The 12168-nt window shown below is 41.0% G+C and overlaps 1 protein-coding gene across 1 annotated transcript; it reads right to left on the reverse strand.

Annotated features, from left to right (window-relative positions):
- Positions 1–305: 305 nt before the first annotated feature.
- LOC110501422 (interferon alpha/beta receptor 1a-like) lies at positions 306–11911 on the reverse strand. The gene is made up of 6 exons (XM_021578981.2): positions 8411–11911; positions 7704–7830; positions 7377–7555; positions 6798–6955; positions 1259–1403; positions 306–1139 (listed from the first exon to the last, which is right to left on the reverse strand). Exons 1-6 carry the CDS (start codon positions 8457–8459, stop codon positions 727–729), a joined length of 1071 nt encoding a protein of 356 aa, XP_021434656.2. The 5' UTR covers positions 8460–11911; the 3' UTR covers positions 306–726.
- Between the last annotated feature and the right edge of the window lie 257 nt (positions 11912–12168).

Genomic DNA, 12168 nt, shown 5'->3' on the forward strand with positions numbered 1-12168 from the left:
ACTTTCTTCTGAAACTCGTCAGTCTATTCTTGTTCTGAGAAATGAAAGCTATTCCATGCGAGAAATTGCCAAGAAACTGAATATCTCGTACAACGCTGTGTACTACTCCATTCACAGAACAGTGCAAACTGGCTCTAACCAGAATAGAAAGAGGAGTGGGAGGCCCCGGTGCACAACTGAGCAAGAGGACAAGTACATTAGAGTATCTAGTTTGAGAAACAGACACCTCACAAGTCCTCAACTGGCAGCTTCATTAAATAGTACTCGCAAAACTTCAGTCTCAACGTCAACAGTGAAGAGGCGACTCCGGGATGCTGGCCATCTAGGCAGAGTTGCAAAGAAAAAGCCATATCTCACACAGGCCAATAAAAATAAAAGTTTAAGATGGGCAAAAGAACACTGGACAGAGGAACTCTAAATGGCCTGTGAATTATCTGAGCAAAATATATTTCATATCTCCTATTGCATGGGAATAACATAAAAATAATAACATATACAGTACATTCCATAACCTGCATTATTGGCCATTATTCCCAGGCAACTCAATAAACTCAACTAGAGAAATGCATCGGGTCTTATAGCTAGTCTAAAAAAGTCTTAAAAAGTAATTTGACTAAAAGAGAATTTCCCCAAGAGCTCTCCTCTTGACAGTGAATCCAATCTGCTCCCCAAAATTCCACTAATTGCTCTACAGCAGTTTGCTATGGGGATCCATTTTTTTTCTTCTCAGTGTGTCTCTTTAGGTTGACTTGTTGTTGTTGATCCTGCGCTCTTCTTTCCACTGTCTTCTCCTGAGTAGATCCCAGAGTCCTGACTGGAGCTGCCTTGTCCTCTCTGGATGGAGGAGGAGCCACTGTCCTGCTCCGCCTCAACATCTCCCTGACCCTTGACCTGTTGCTGTTGACCCTGGCTTGTCTGCTCTACCTGTACAGCCACCACAACTGTGGCCACACAGCTCTCCTCCTGAGGCAGGAGGAGAAGGGATATTGTATCCTGTGTGTTATGCAGTATACTGCTGGGAAATGTGTGCTTTGAGACCAAACTTTTTCTCTTTTTGTGGCATCTGTAGACAGGCACTGTCGTCATCAGAGCTACACAGCCCAGCAGAGCCAGCAACACCTTCCACAACGGAGAATATCCTTAAAGGGACAAACAGAGCAGGCGTCAATATAGATGTTAAGCTCAAATCTGAAAGATCCCTTTTTCAGGGACAATGTGTATTTAAATGTAATGGTGTGTAAATGGTTCTCAATTTTACCCAGGGTCCTCACACACTGTTGCTGTGTGTACGGGCTGGTCTTATTGTACAATTTGCTGAATGCATTGACCTGCAGGCAGTACTCTGTCCAGGGCTTCAGCGGGAACAATGTTCCCTCTGTGGAGTCAAACACTTTCTCTTGTTTCTGTATGATGTAGACAAAAGCACACAGTAAGACATATAAATAGTACTTGAGTTGAGCATTTTGAAAAAACAAAAAGGTGTGACATTGATTGATAAAGCAGTGAGCTCTACTTTTTTCAGATATCTCAACAACAACAAAAATGTCAAAAATGACTTTGTTGTCCTTAAGCCATTTTGACACAACTTTGGAAGTATGCTTGGGTCTTTAACTTACTGACTGATGTCTAGAGATGTTGCTTCAATATATCCACATCCTTTTCCTCTCTAATGATGCCATCTATTTTGTGAAGTGCACCAGTCCCTCCTGCAGCAAAGCACCCCCACAACATAATGCTGCCACCCCCGTGCTTCACGGTTCGGATGGTGTTCTTCGGCTTGCAAGACTCCCCCTTTTTCCTCCAAATATAACGAGGGTCATTATGGCCAAACAGTTCTATTTTTGTTTCATCAGACCAAAGGACATTTCTCCAAAAAGTATGATCTTTGTCCCCATGCAAATCTGACTTTTTTATGGTGGTTTTGAAGCAGTGGTTTCTTCATTGTTGAGCGGCCTTTCAGGTTATGTCGATATAGGCCTCGTTTTACTGTGGATATCGATACTTTGTACCTGTTTCCTCCAGCATCTTCACAAGGTCCTTTGCTATTGTTCTGGGAATGATTTGCACTTTTTGCACCAAAGTATGTTAATCTCTAGGAGACAACACGTCTCCTTCCTGAGCTGTATGACGGCTGAGTGGTCCCATGGTGTTAATAATTTGCCGTACTATTGTTTGTACAGATGAACGTGGTACCTTCAGGCATTTGGAAATTGCTCCCAAGGATGAACCAGACTTGTGGAGGTCTACAATCTTTATACTGAGGTCTTGGCTGATTTATTTTGATTTTCCCATGATGTGAAGCAAAGAGGCACTGAATTTGAAGGTAGGCCTTGAAATACATCCACAGGTACACCTCCAATTGTTGAACTTCTCTAGGGTAGGGGGCAGTATTTTGACATCCGGATGAAAAGCGGGCCCAAACTAAACTGCCTGTTACTCAGGCCCAGAAGCTAGGATATGCATATATGGTAGATTTAGATAGAAAACACTCTAAAGTTTCCAAAACTGTTAAAATTATGTCTGAGTATAACATAACTGATATGGCAGGCGAAAACCTGAGAAAAATCCACCCAGGAAGTGGATTTTTTTATGTTTGTAGTTTTCTATTGACTGTCTATACAGATTCCATTGATTTAGGACTCACATTGCACTTCATATGGCTTCCAATAGATGTCAACAGTCTTTAGAAATTGTTTCAGGCTTGTATTCTGAAAAATGAGGGAGTAAGACCACTCTGAATGAGTGGACACTGCAGTGTCCCAGAGGTTTTTAATGCGTGCAACCAAGAGTGCGCCTTTCTTGTTTTCCTTTTATATTGACAAAGCTTTTGTCTGGTTGACATATTATTGCTTATTATGACTAAAAACAACCTGAAGATTGATTATAAACATAACATAAAACCCAGTCTCTTTCACTCCTTATATTCTATGCTTCTGATTTATCATTTATTTAATATCTCAATGTTCAAAGTTTAGCCAATTCCAACAGTCATGACGTGGACCTTTCTGGGTGTAGATCATAGCCCCCCCCTCTCACTCGCTCTCCTAACCCAGGTTTATTACCTCAGGTCATAAATACCGGGTAGAAACTACCATGCCATTACGAGGGAGAGAGTCTCCCAGAACAGAGACTTGGCCAAACACCTAAATCTCCAAAATGGGAGAATTAAACAATATGTCCACTTTTGAGAATGTGGGAAGGGTCCGTGGACACTTAAGGGACAGTTATGACGAGTGTGTTTCATTTGGGGACCTCATGAAGGACAGGAAACACACAACTATATCTCTGAATGTGTACATTTCTCAATTATAGGGTGTGCATCTAATTATTGTATAAAATGAATGAGTAAAGATGTAACTATTTGCGAAATGATGTAATGTGATGTTAACCTTTTTAAAATGAATTGTTTTCATCAGTAAAATATGCTCACTCAGTGGCCACGCCCAAGTTAATAGGCAATGGTTGGAAATTATGAACCAACACCTTTTCTACATTTCTATAAGAGGCCCCGTGACCCAATTCATGGCAGACTAAGCAAACCCCAGCGGGAGCTGTGGTTGCAAATGGTTGAACGACTACAACCTAATGAAATTGACTTTAGTTCCCGATGAAGTGAGGACTGGTGTCCACACATTCAAAAGGGCTAATTTCAACGTGGAGGTGACATTCGCCACGCTGGAAGGATACATTAACTATACCAGCCAGAATACAACACGAGCTGAGTATGGCAACTTGGTATCAACTTTGAACTCTTATTCACTAAAGAAATTCTACATCCTAGAAGTCGAGTTAGCAGCAGCAGCTGTAAATGTGCGTGGACTAGGAAAGGACAGACAATCTCTTCAGAAAGACAGTGTACTACAATGTAACTGTTCAACCACACGACGACAGACGACAACGTATCCGCCCTACAACCAGAAATATTCTTCAAAGGAGATGGGACATCTCTGCTGGGCAACTCAGGCTTCCATCTTCTAACAATCTATCGAAGCGCAGCCTAGAGTAAATATATTTCTTGCATTTTCCTTTTTCAAATGGGAGGTTATTTAGAATGCATAAGATTCTGTATTTACGATAGCATAGCTTCATAAGGTCCGATAGAGACACAATCCTTTTGTTCCTCAGTCTTCCCGCGCTTTCATTCAAACCCAACCCCCTTTCTTTGTGCAACCAGCCGTCATATCAGTTTTGTCCGCTAGGGACGTTTTCTTTTATGATATAATTAGTAATCAATGTATGATCCATCCTGTGTGATTATTTAGGTATTTAGTAAATAAACAATTCAACCAAATTTTGTATTGCTGATTCAACTTGTTAGCCAGGGTTCGTGAAGATAACCAAGAATTTTACAACGTTCAGATGAGACTGAATAAGGTGACGATTAATAATTGACTGCTATTGATATAAAAGATTAACAGGTCTTTAAGAGTTTATTCGAAAGATAACAGCTCTATAAACATTCTACCGTGGGGCCCCCGACTTCCTAGTTAATTACATTTACAGTGCCTTGCGAAAGTATTCGGCCCCCTTGAACTTTGCGACCTTTTGCCACATTTCAGGCTTCAAACAAAGATATAAAACTGTATTTTTTTGTGAAGAATCAACAACAAGTGGGACACAATCATGAAGTGGAACGACATTTATTGGATATTTAAAACTTTTTTAACAAATTAAAAACTGACAAATTGGGCGTGCTAAATTATTCAGCCCCCTTAAGTTAATACTTTGTAGCGCCACCTTTTGCTGCGATTACAGCTGTAAGTCACTTGGGGTATGTCTCTATCAGTTTTGCACATCGAGAGACTGACATTTTTTCCCATTCCTCCTTGCAAAACAGCTCGAGCTCAGTGAGGTTGGATGGAGAGCATTTGTGAACAGCAGTTTTCAGTTCTTTCCACAGATTCTCGATTGGATTCAGGTCTGGACTTTGACTTGGCCATTCTAACACCTGGATATGTTTATTTTTGAACCATTCCATTGTAGATTTTGCTTTATGTTTTGGATAATTGTCTTGTTGGAAGACAAATCTCCGTCCCAGTCTCAGGTCTTTTGCAGACTCCATCAGGTTTTCTTCCAGAATGGTCCTGTATTTGGCTCCATCCATCTTCCCATCAATTTTAACCATCTTCCCTGTCCCTGCTGAAGAAAAGCAGGCCCAAACCATGATGCTGCCACCACCATGTTTGACAGTGGGGATGGTGTGTTCAGTTGCGTTGCTTTTACGCCAAACATAACGTTTTGCATTGTTGCCAAAAAGTTCAATTTTGGTTTCATCTGACCAGAGCACCTTCTTCCACATGTTTGGTGTGTCTCCCAGGTGGCTCGTGGCAAACTTTAAATGACACTTTTTATGGATATCTTTAAGAAATAGCTTTCTTCTTGCCACTCTTCCATAAAGGCCAGATTTGTGCAATATACGACTGATTGTTGTCCTATGGACAGAGTCTCCCAACTCAGCTGTAGATCTCTGCAGTTCATCCAGAGTGATCATGGGCCTCTTGGCTGCATCTCTGATCAGTCTTCTCCTTGTATGAGCTGAAAGTTTAGAGGGACGGCCAGGTCTTGGTAGATTTGCAGTGGTCTGATACTCCTTCCATTTCAATATTATTGCTTGCACAGTGCTCCTTGGGATGTTTAAAGCTTGGGAAATCTTTTTGTATCCAAATCCGGCTTTAAACTTCTTCACAACAGTATCTCGGACCTGCCTGGTGTGTTCCTTGTTCTTCATGATGCTCTCTGCGCTTTTAACGGACCTCTGAGACTATCACAGTGCAGGTGCATTTATACGGAGACTTGATTACACACAGGTGGATTGTAGTTATCATCATTAGTCATTTAGGTCAACATTGGATCATTCAGAGATCCTCACTGAACTTCTGGAGAGAGTTTGCTGCACTGAAAGTAAAGGGGCTGAATAATTTTGCACGCCCAATGTTTCAGTTTTTGATTTGTTAAAAAAGTTTGAAATATCCAATAAATGTCGTTCCACTTCATGATTGTGTCCCACTTGTTGTTGATTCTTCACAAAAAAATACAGTTTTATATCTTTATGTTTGAAGCCTGAAATGTGGCAAAAGGTTGCAAAGTTCAAGGGGGCCGAATACTTTCGCAAGGAACTGTACATTATATGTTTATTCAGGTAATATAAATTACAGAGAATTGATTTGATAAAATAGCATGTCAAATATAATGTAATCCATAGTAAAGACACGACAGTATGTAAGTAACAGATGGATTATGAGAGAAAACCACCAAAGCGCCTTCACGTCCTGTTTCCTGCCCTTCTTTTCTATGTCACATGGCCCAACCACACAACAGGGGACAATAACACAAGTGAGTCACTTGAGGATAGGCATTGAAGAGTGAACAAAGAAGAAATGGAAACCTTTTCTTCATCTTTGCAGGCTTCAAATACACCAAAAACTTGTTTGATGTGGCAACATTTGAAAAGGCAATGCAGCGTGTCCCTTTTAGACAGAGGACATGTTACACCCCACCCCCCGGTCTCTTATCACAGCATATCCAGCTGCTAGACTTCAAAGAAAGGACAGCACAGTTTGTTTTATAATTGGTTTGGAGGATATTATGTTACGAGAAAGGGCAGTGGAGTGGCGCTATTTGCTTGTGCACATGAGATGACATGACATTTGTCTGGCCCTCCGCAGGTGCTTCCGAAAGAGCTGTTCACGGCAGTCTGCCGTTTATTCCCATCTTAACAAAACTCCTACCACCACTCTACTTGTGAATCATCACTACTACTTAACCATAAAAGCCTAGCTGTTGAAGTGAGTCCTGACCTTGCTGGGTGAATGCTTCTCCCAATACTGCAGACTGAAGAACATGTCTAACACAGATCTCATGGGGGTGTTCTGCTCCGTCATTGGCTCCCTGAAGCTCACTGTTAACATGGTGTCCCCTGGATCGAACGCCACATGGGATGGGGGGCCTAGGTCCGCTGTAACACAGGAACAAACAGTGTTGTCAATGGCTACATCACAGCCTCAACTGCAATGACATATGGCACTTGAGCACATGCTGTTTTTAAGTCTGTAAGCTAGCATTGTTCCACTTTACAGACATGATTCAAATGATCAACAAACTCACATTTTAGACCAGTTATTTGAAATCAGGTGTGTTTTATGAATCCTGTGTAGGTCAGTTGTTAGAGCATGGCACTTGCAACGCCATGGCTGTAGGTTCGATTCCCACAGTGGACCAGTATGAAAAATGTATGAAAATGTATGCACCTACCACTAAGTTTGCCTGGTTAAGAGCCTCTGCTAAATGACAAAAAATGTGTTGGAGTTGGGCTGAAACAAAAGCTTGCACACAGCCACAAAGTGTGCATGTCCAGTTACAGATGTTGTTGGCCTCACCATGTTCATCAGGAACGAACTCCAGCCTGTACCAGTCTGACATCTGACCCCTGCCCTCGGCCCTCACTCTCAGTATGTATGACCCCATGTAGGCCAGCTCCCTAGAGAAGTCACACCTCTCCTCAGTTATCCCGATACACATCCCTGTGTAGGACCTCTCGTCCGACTGTTTATGAGAACTATGAGGAGACAAGAGAGGAAAAATGGCTAGCTTGTTGGTGAGGTTCATTCAAGTACCAGACAGCATGCTTAAAACAGAGTAAACATATTTTTTACTGAATATGTACCTTTTATTGTCCTGGATTAAGAAAGGCTCTTGGTACTCACAATGTGAATTGAGCGGTGAACGTGATGTTGTGATTGGCCATGGAGTGATTCCAGTCCCATTTCATGATGTATCGAGTGTTCACTGCATCCATCCTCACATTATAAGGTCTAGGCAGCGCAGCAAACACTGAGGGAAACGCCAGAATTATGTCAGAATTCAGATGTTCTTTAGTATCACAGCAGTGTTGATGTTATAGTAACATCATAGCAGAGGTGGAGGACAATGACGACATTACACCAACATCTAGGCCTACTGAGACGTTTTAGTCTGCTGGAGCAGTATCACTCTAAGACATGATAAAGCTGTTGTAGAAGGAGTGTGAAATGAATAGAATTCGAATTAATGTGGTTAAGATATGAACCACTCATAACACACCCATGCCTAGACGAGACAGTTTACTGACATGTAGCACAGGATGTTGAGAAAGAAAAGGAAACCAATACATCTTCAGCCTGTTTTATTATGTTATGTACATAATTTTTAAACCCGTGTGGCAGCTCATCCTAAATCTGCAAAGATTGGTACAGTTCAGAGAATACACAATGACTATACACGATTAATATTGCAAGCTTTTAGATTAATTTGTAACACTTCTTTAGGTGGGATTTATTTGAATCAAAATGTCTATTCACCGCTCAATCATTGCAAAAATAAACCGAGTGGAGCGGTCTGTCGTTTCGCTTTCATTTTGAATCAAAATATTTACCGGTGTATGCAAGGAGAAAAACTGGCCATGCAAATAGGCGTAATTTCATATCTTAATCCCCGGTCTCGATCGCTTCCCTCCCCTCTATTTCCACGTCGACCCTTCTTCAGTCACGGCGACAAGGATGCGCGGCATTGCGTTGTTCTCATTATACCCTACACACGTGGAAGCGTGTGTTCACGATCGTACCTTTCCGCGCCAGTATAAGTCAATGTAGAAACCAACCACACACACAGGAAATCAAAATTACAGTGCTAAAAGTTAGTCACTGTCTGGAAGAAGCAGCACGTGACCGATACAATTTTTTTTTCAAAGAACAAAAAAGTGAAATCACAAATGTAACAGAGGTCAAGTTCACAGCATGTTACAGCATGTTACACATCAATTAATCAGTATGCAATCAAACACTTAGGCAAGACGTATGAGGTGAGTTAAATACTTTAATATGAATTAAACTCAATTTGGATGCAATAATACAGCATGTTCAGTATTGTACAGCATGACCAAAGATATAAATGAAGACAACCATTGTTTTGTGCATACTATTCACCAGGACTACTTTCAGTGGCAATTTTAGCATGTCAATCTTGGTGAGGCAAACATGTTATTTTATATGCATGCCAGCGAAGGCACGACAAAACTCTAAACAATACATGAAATGTACAACACTACACCAAACGTGATCACGACACGCAGGTTAAAATATCAAAACAAACTCTGAACCAATGACATTAATTTGGGGACAGGTCGAAAAGCATTAAACATGTATCGCAATTTAGCTAGTTAGCTTGCTAGCTCATTTGTCCTATTTAGCTAGCTTGCTGTTGCTAGCAAATTTGTCCTGGGATATAAACATTGAGTTGTTATTTTACCCGAAATGCACAACGTCCCCTACTCCGACAATTAATCCACACATATAACGGTCAACCGAATCATTTCTAGTGATCTCTCCTCCTTCCAGGAGGATGCGTCTCTCCTGAGTCCGTATGGGAGTTGGGTAAAAATCGGTAAAAATAGAAAGGACTTCTATTTTAGCCCTTGGCAACGCAGACGCTCGTTGACGAGCACGAGCAGTGTGGGTGCAATAAATTAATAACATAGATTTCTAAATGTATTTTTGCAAGCTGTGTAGTCAGGGTAGGGTAAAACTCTAAAATTCAAGCCCCTTGGGTGCTGCCATCGAGTTACATTTGAAGTGCCCATCCAAGAAGGTTCGAGGTCATTGGCCACAGATATGTGATCTGACGTAATTTCATCTAAAGTAGCTTTGATTGGACGGATCATGTCATCAACATACTTTCAAAATCTTAGCTAGCAGTCATCATTATGAATCAAGTCGACAATCTACTGGCAAATCCTAACTGCAAGCATTGCAAAGCAATCACTAGCCTGCTATTCAGTGAAGTGGCTGTGTGGTCCCAAGTCTGGGTTTAAGGGCGTCTTTTCCAAGCTTAAAATTATAAAACTTTCAACATTGGCATGCTTCATTGACAGCGTGGCCATAGTTTGTACATCTCAATTGAGTTTAAATGCATTTGGCTAAGGTGTACATAAACTTCTGACTTCAACTGTACAGGCATGTAATACAAAGAGCTGTTTGTAGCTGGTTATAATAACAAAGCATAGGAAATTCACATTTGTATTGGCTTCGGTTTTGAGGCTTTAGCTGATATACATTATGGTTATTTGTTGAATATATCTTATGTCACTTTTATCAACTTAAGTGATGCTGATCATTTCCACTTTTTTTTTAACTTTGACAAAATGTTGTTGTATTTACAATGAAAAACCTCTAGGAGGTATTTGTTCGACAGGGGAGTTTTCAGCTCAGAGAACAAATACATCAATAAACAGACCTTCAAATAAATCACACACGAGATTCAGTTCTTCTATAAGACTCAGGGGTCCAATCAGCAACAGTTGGAGCAAAGCACCTTTCATGACAAAGAGGAAGTCAAATAATGAGAAGGTCTCAGAGAACATGACACTATTCTTGATTTCAGATTCTATAAGAATCATAAAAAGGACAAACTAATGCGTTTAACATTTACATAAAAACCAACATGCACGATGGGCTTCGTTTTGAAGATGTCTTGACTGGACAAACTTGAGGTTGATTATCTGCACCATACTTGTGATTGAAAATGTTCAAATTTAACCGTTTAAACTGACGAGCTACCCTGTTTCCCCATGAATTCCTTCATTTATTTTGAATGGGGATTACCGCTTTAGTTACAGTATAGGGAAACACACAACATCTTGCAGCAGTCAGTCTTCATACATGCCAATGGACCAACGGTCACAGAATTTGCTGGAAAAAGAAGGCATGCCATTGGCAGTGACCAGCACTGTCTGACATGTAGTTTGGAGCACGCCCATCTCACGACACCATGCCACTACACTCTTCCAGCAAGGCCATAGAAAAGAAAGGTGGGCTGGGGTCTTGTTGATATTCTTAATCTGATAGATGCTCCTTCCTCTCCCACCTTTAATATTGTTTCTATGCCCTTAAAACACATAGCAACATGGGATTCCCAGAACAACCCAGGCACAAATTCACAACTGTCGCAGTGAACAGGTAGAATAAAGACAAACAGGAATCACATTAATAACATGCCATCCTGTCACAAGGTGGCTATGGATGGTACCTTGAGTAGGGGTGTAAAAGTTCACAGAACCTGGTTTTGGGGTCGCGCTACGGTTCGGATTTGGTACAGCGGGAAAATGTCAAAAGTTACTGTAGTTAATTTTTGTTTATATTTTCTGAAATGAAAACACATGATTACTCAACAACACTAAAATAAAGTGCAATATGTGTGTGAAATCAACATGTAAACATGGCTCAGACATTGTAGAAGCCTATGCTATAAGGTTTTCTTACAAAGAGAAAAATATGTGCACTTGTGTGACTCTCATAAAGGGGGCGTGTCTGTAGCGCGGTACTTTTCATTTCCCAGTTGAGGGAAATGTGAAGGGCTGTCACTTAAGTAGCTCTCCGTAGCCCTGGGAGGTCCATCCATCTGTAGTAAGCACAACACAGGGTGCATTGGCCTATTTATTGACAACTTCTGTTTCAGCTTGCTTATATAGAGTGGGTACTCGACCCCACCACTCGCCATTGGACAGAACTATTTCCTGGCTGCGCCTCACAAAAAGGACAGTTAGAAATCCGTCAATTAAGATTCAAATTGTAATTACAACATGCACATTCTGTAGTCTCTAGTTGTTTTAACGGGATAGCCTGAAATGTTTTTGTTGTTGCTCAGATTTACCCAAGAGGCATACAATGCAGCCTATAGGCCTAGTGAAATATCCATGTACAGTACCAGTCAAAAGTGTGGACGCCTACTCATTCCAGGGTTTCTAGATTTTTACTATTTTCTACATTGTAGAATAAAAACTATGAAATAACAGATATGGAATCAAGTAGTAACCAAACAAGTGTTAGAAGAATATAAAATATTTTGATTTCAGTAGCCACCCTTTGCCTTGATGACAGCTTTGCACATTCTTGGCATTCTCAACCACCTTCATGAGAAATGCTTTTCCAACAGTCTTGCAGGAGTTCTCACATATGCTGAGCACTTGTTGGCTGCTTTTCATTCACTCTGCGGTCCAACTAATCTCAAACCATCTCAATTGAGTTTAGGTCGGGTGATTCCATCACTCTCCTTCTTGGTAAAATAGCCCTTACATAGCCTGGAGGTGTGTTCTGGGTCATTGTCATGTTGAAAAATGAATGATAGTCCCACTAAGTG

This window comes from Oncorhynchus mykiss, chromosome 22 (assembly GCF_013265735.2).
Source record: "Oncorhynchus mykiss isolate Arlee chromosome 22, USDA_OmykA_1.1, whole genome shotgun sequence".
NCBI lineage: Eukaryota > Metazoa > Chordata > Actinopteri > Salmoniformes > Salmonidae > Oncorhynchus > Oncorhynchus mykiss.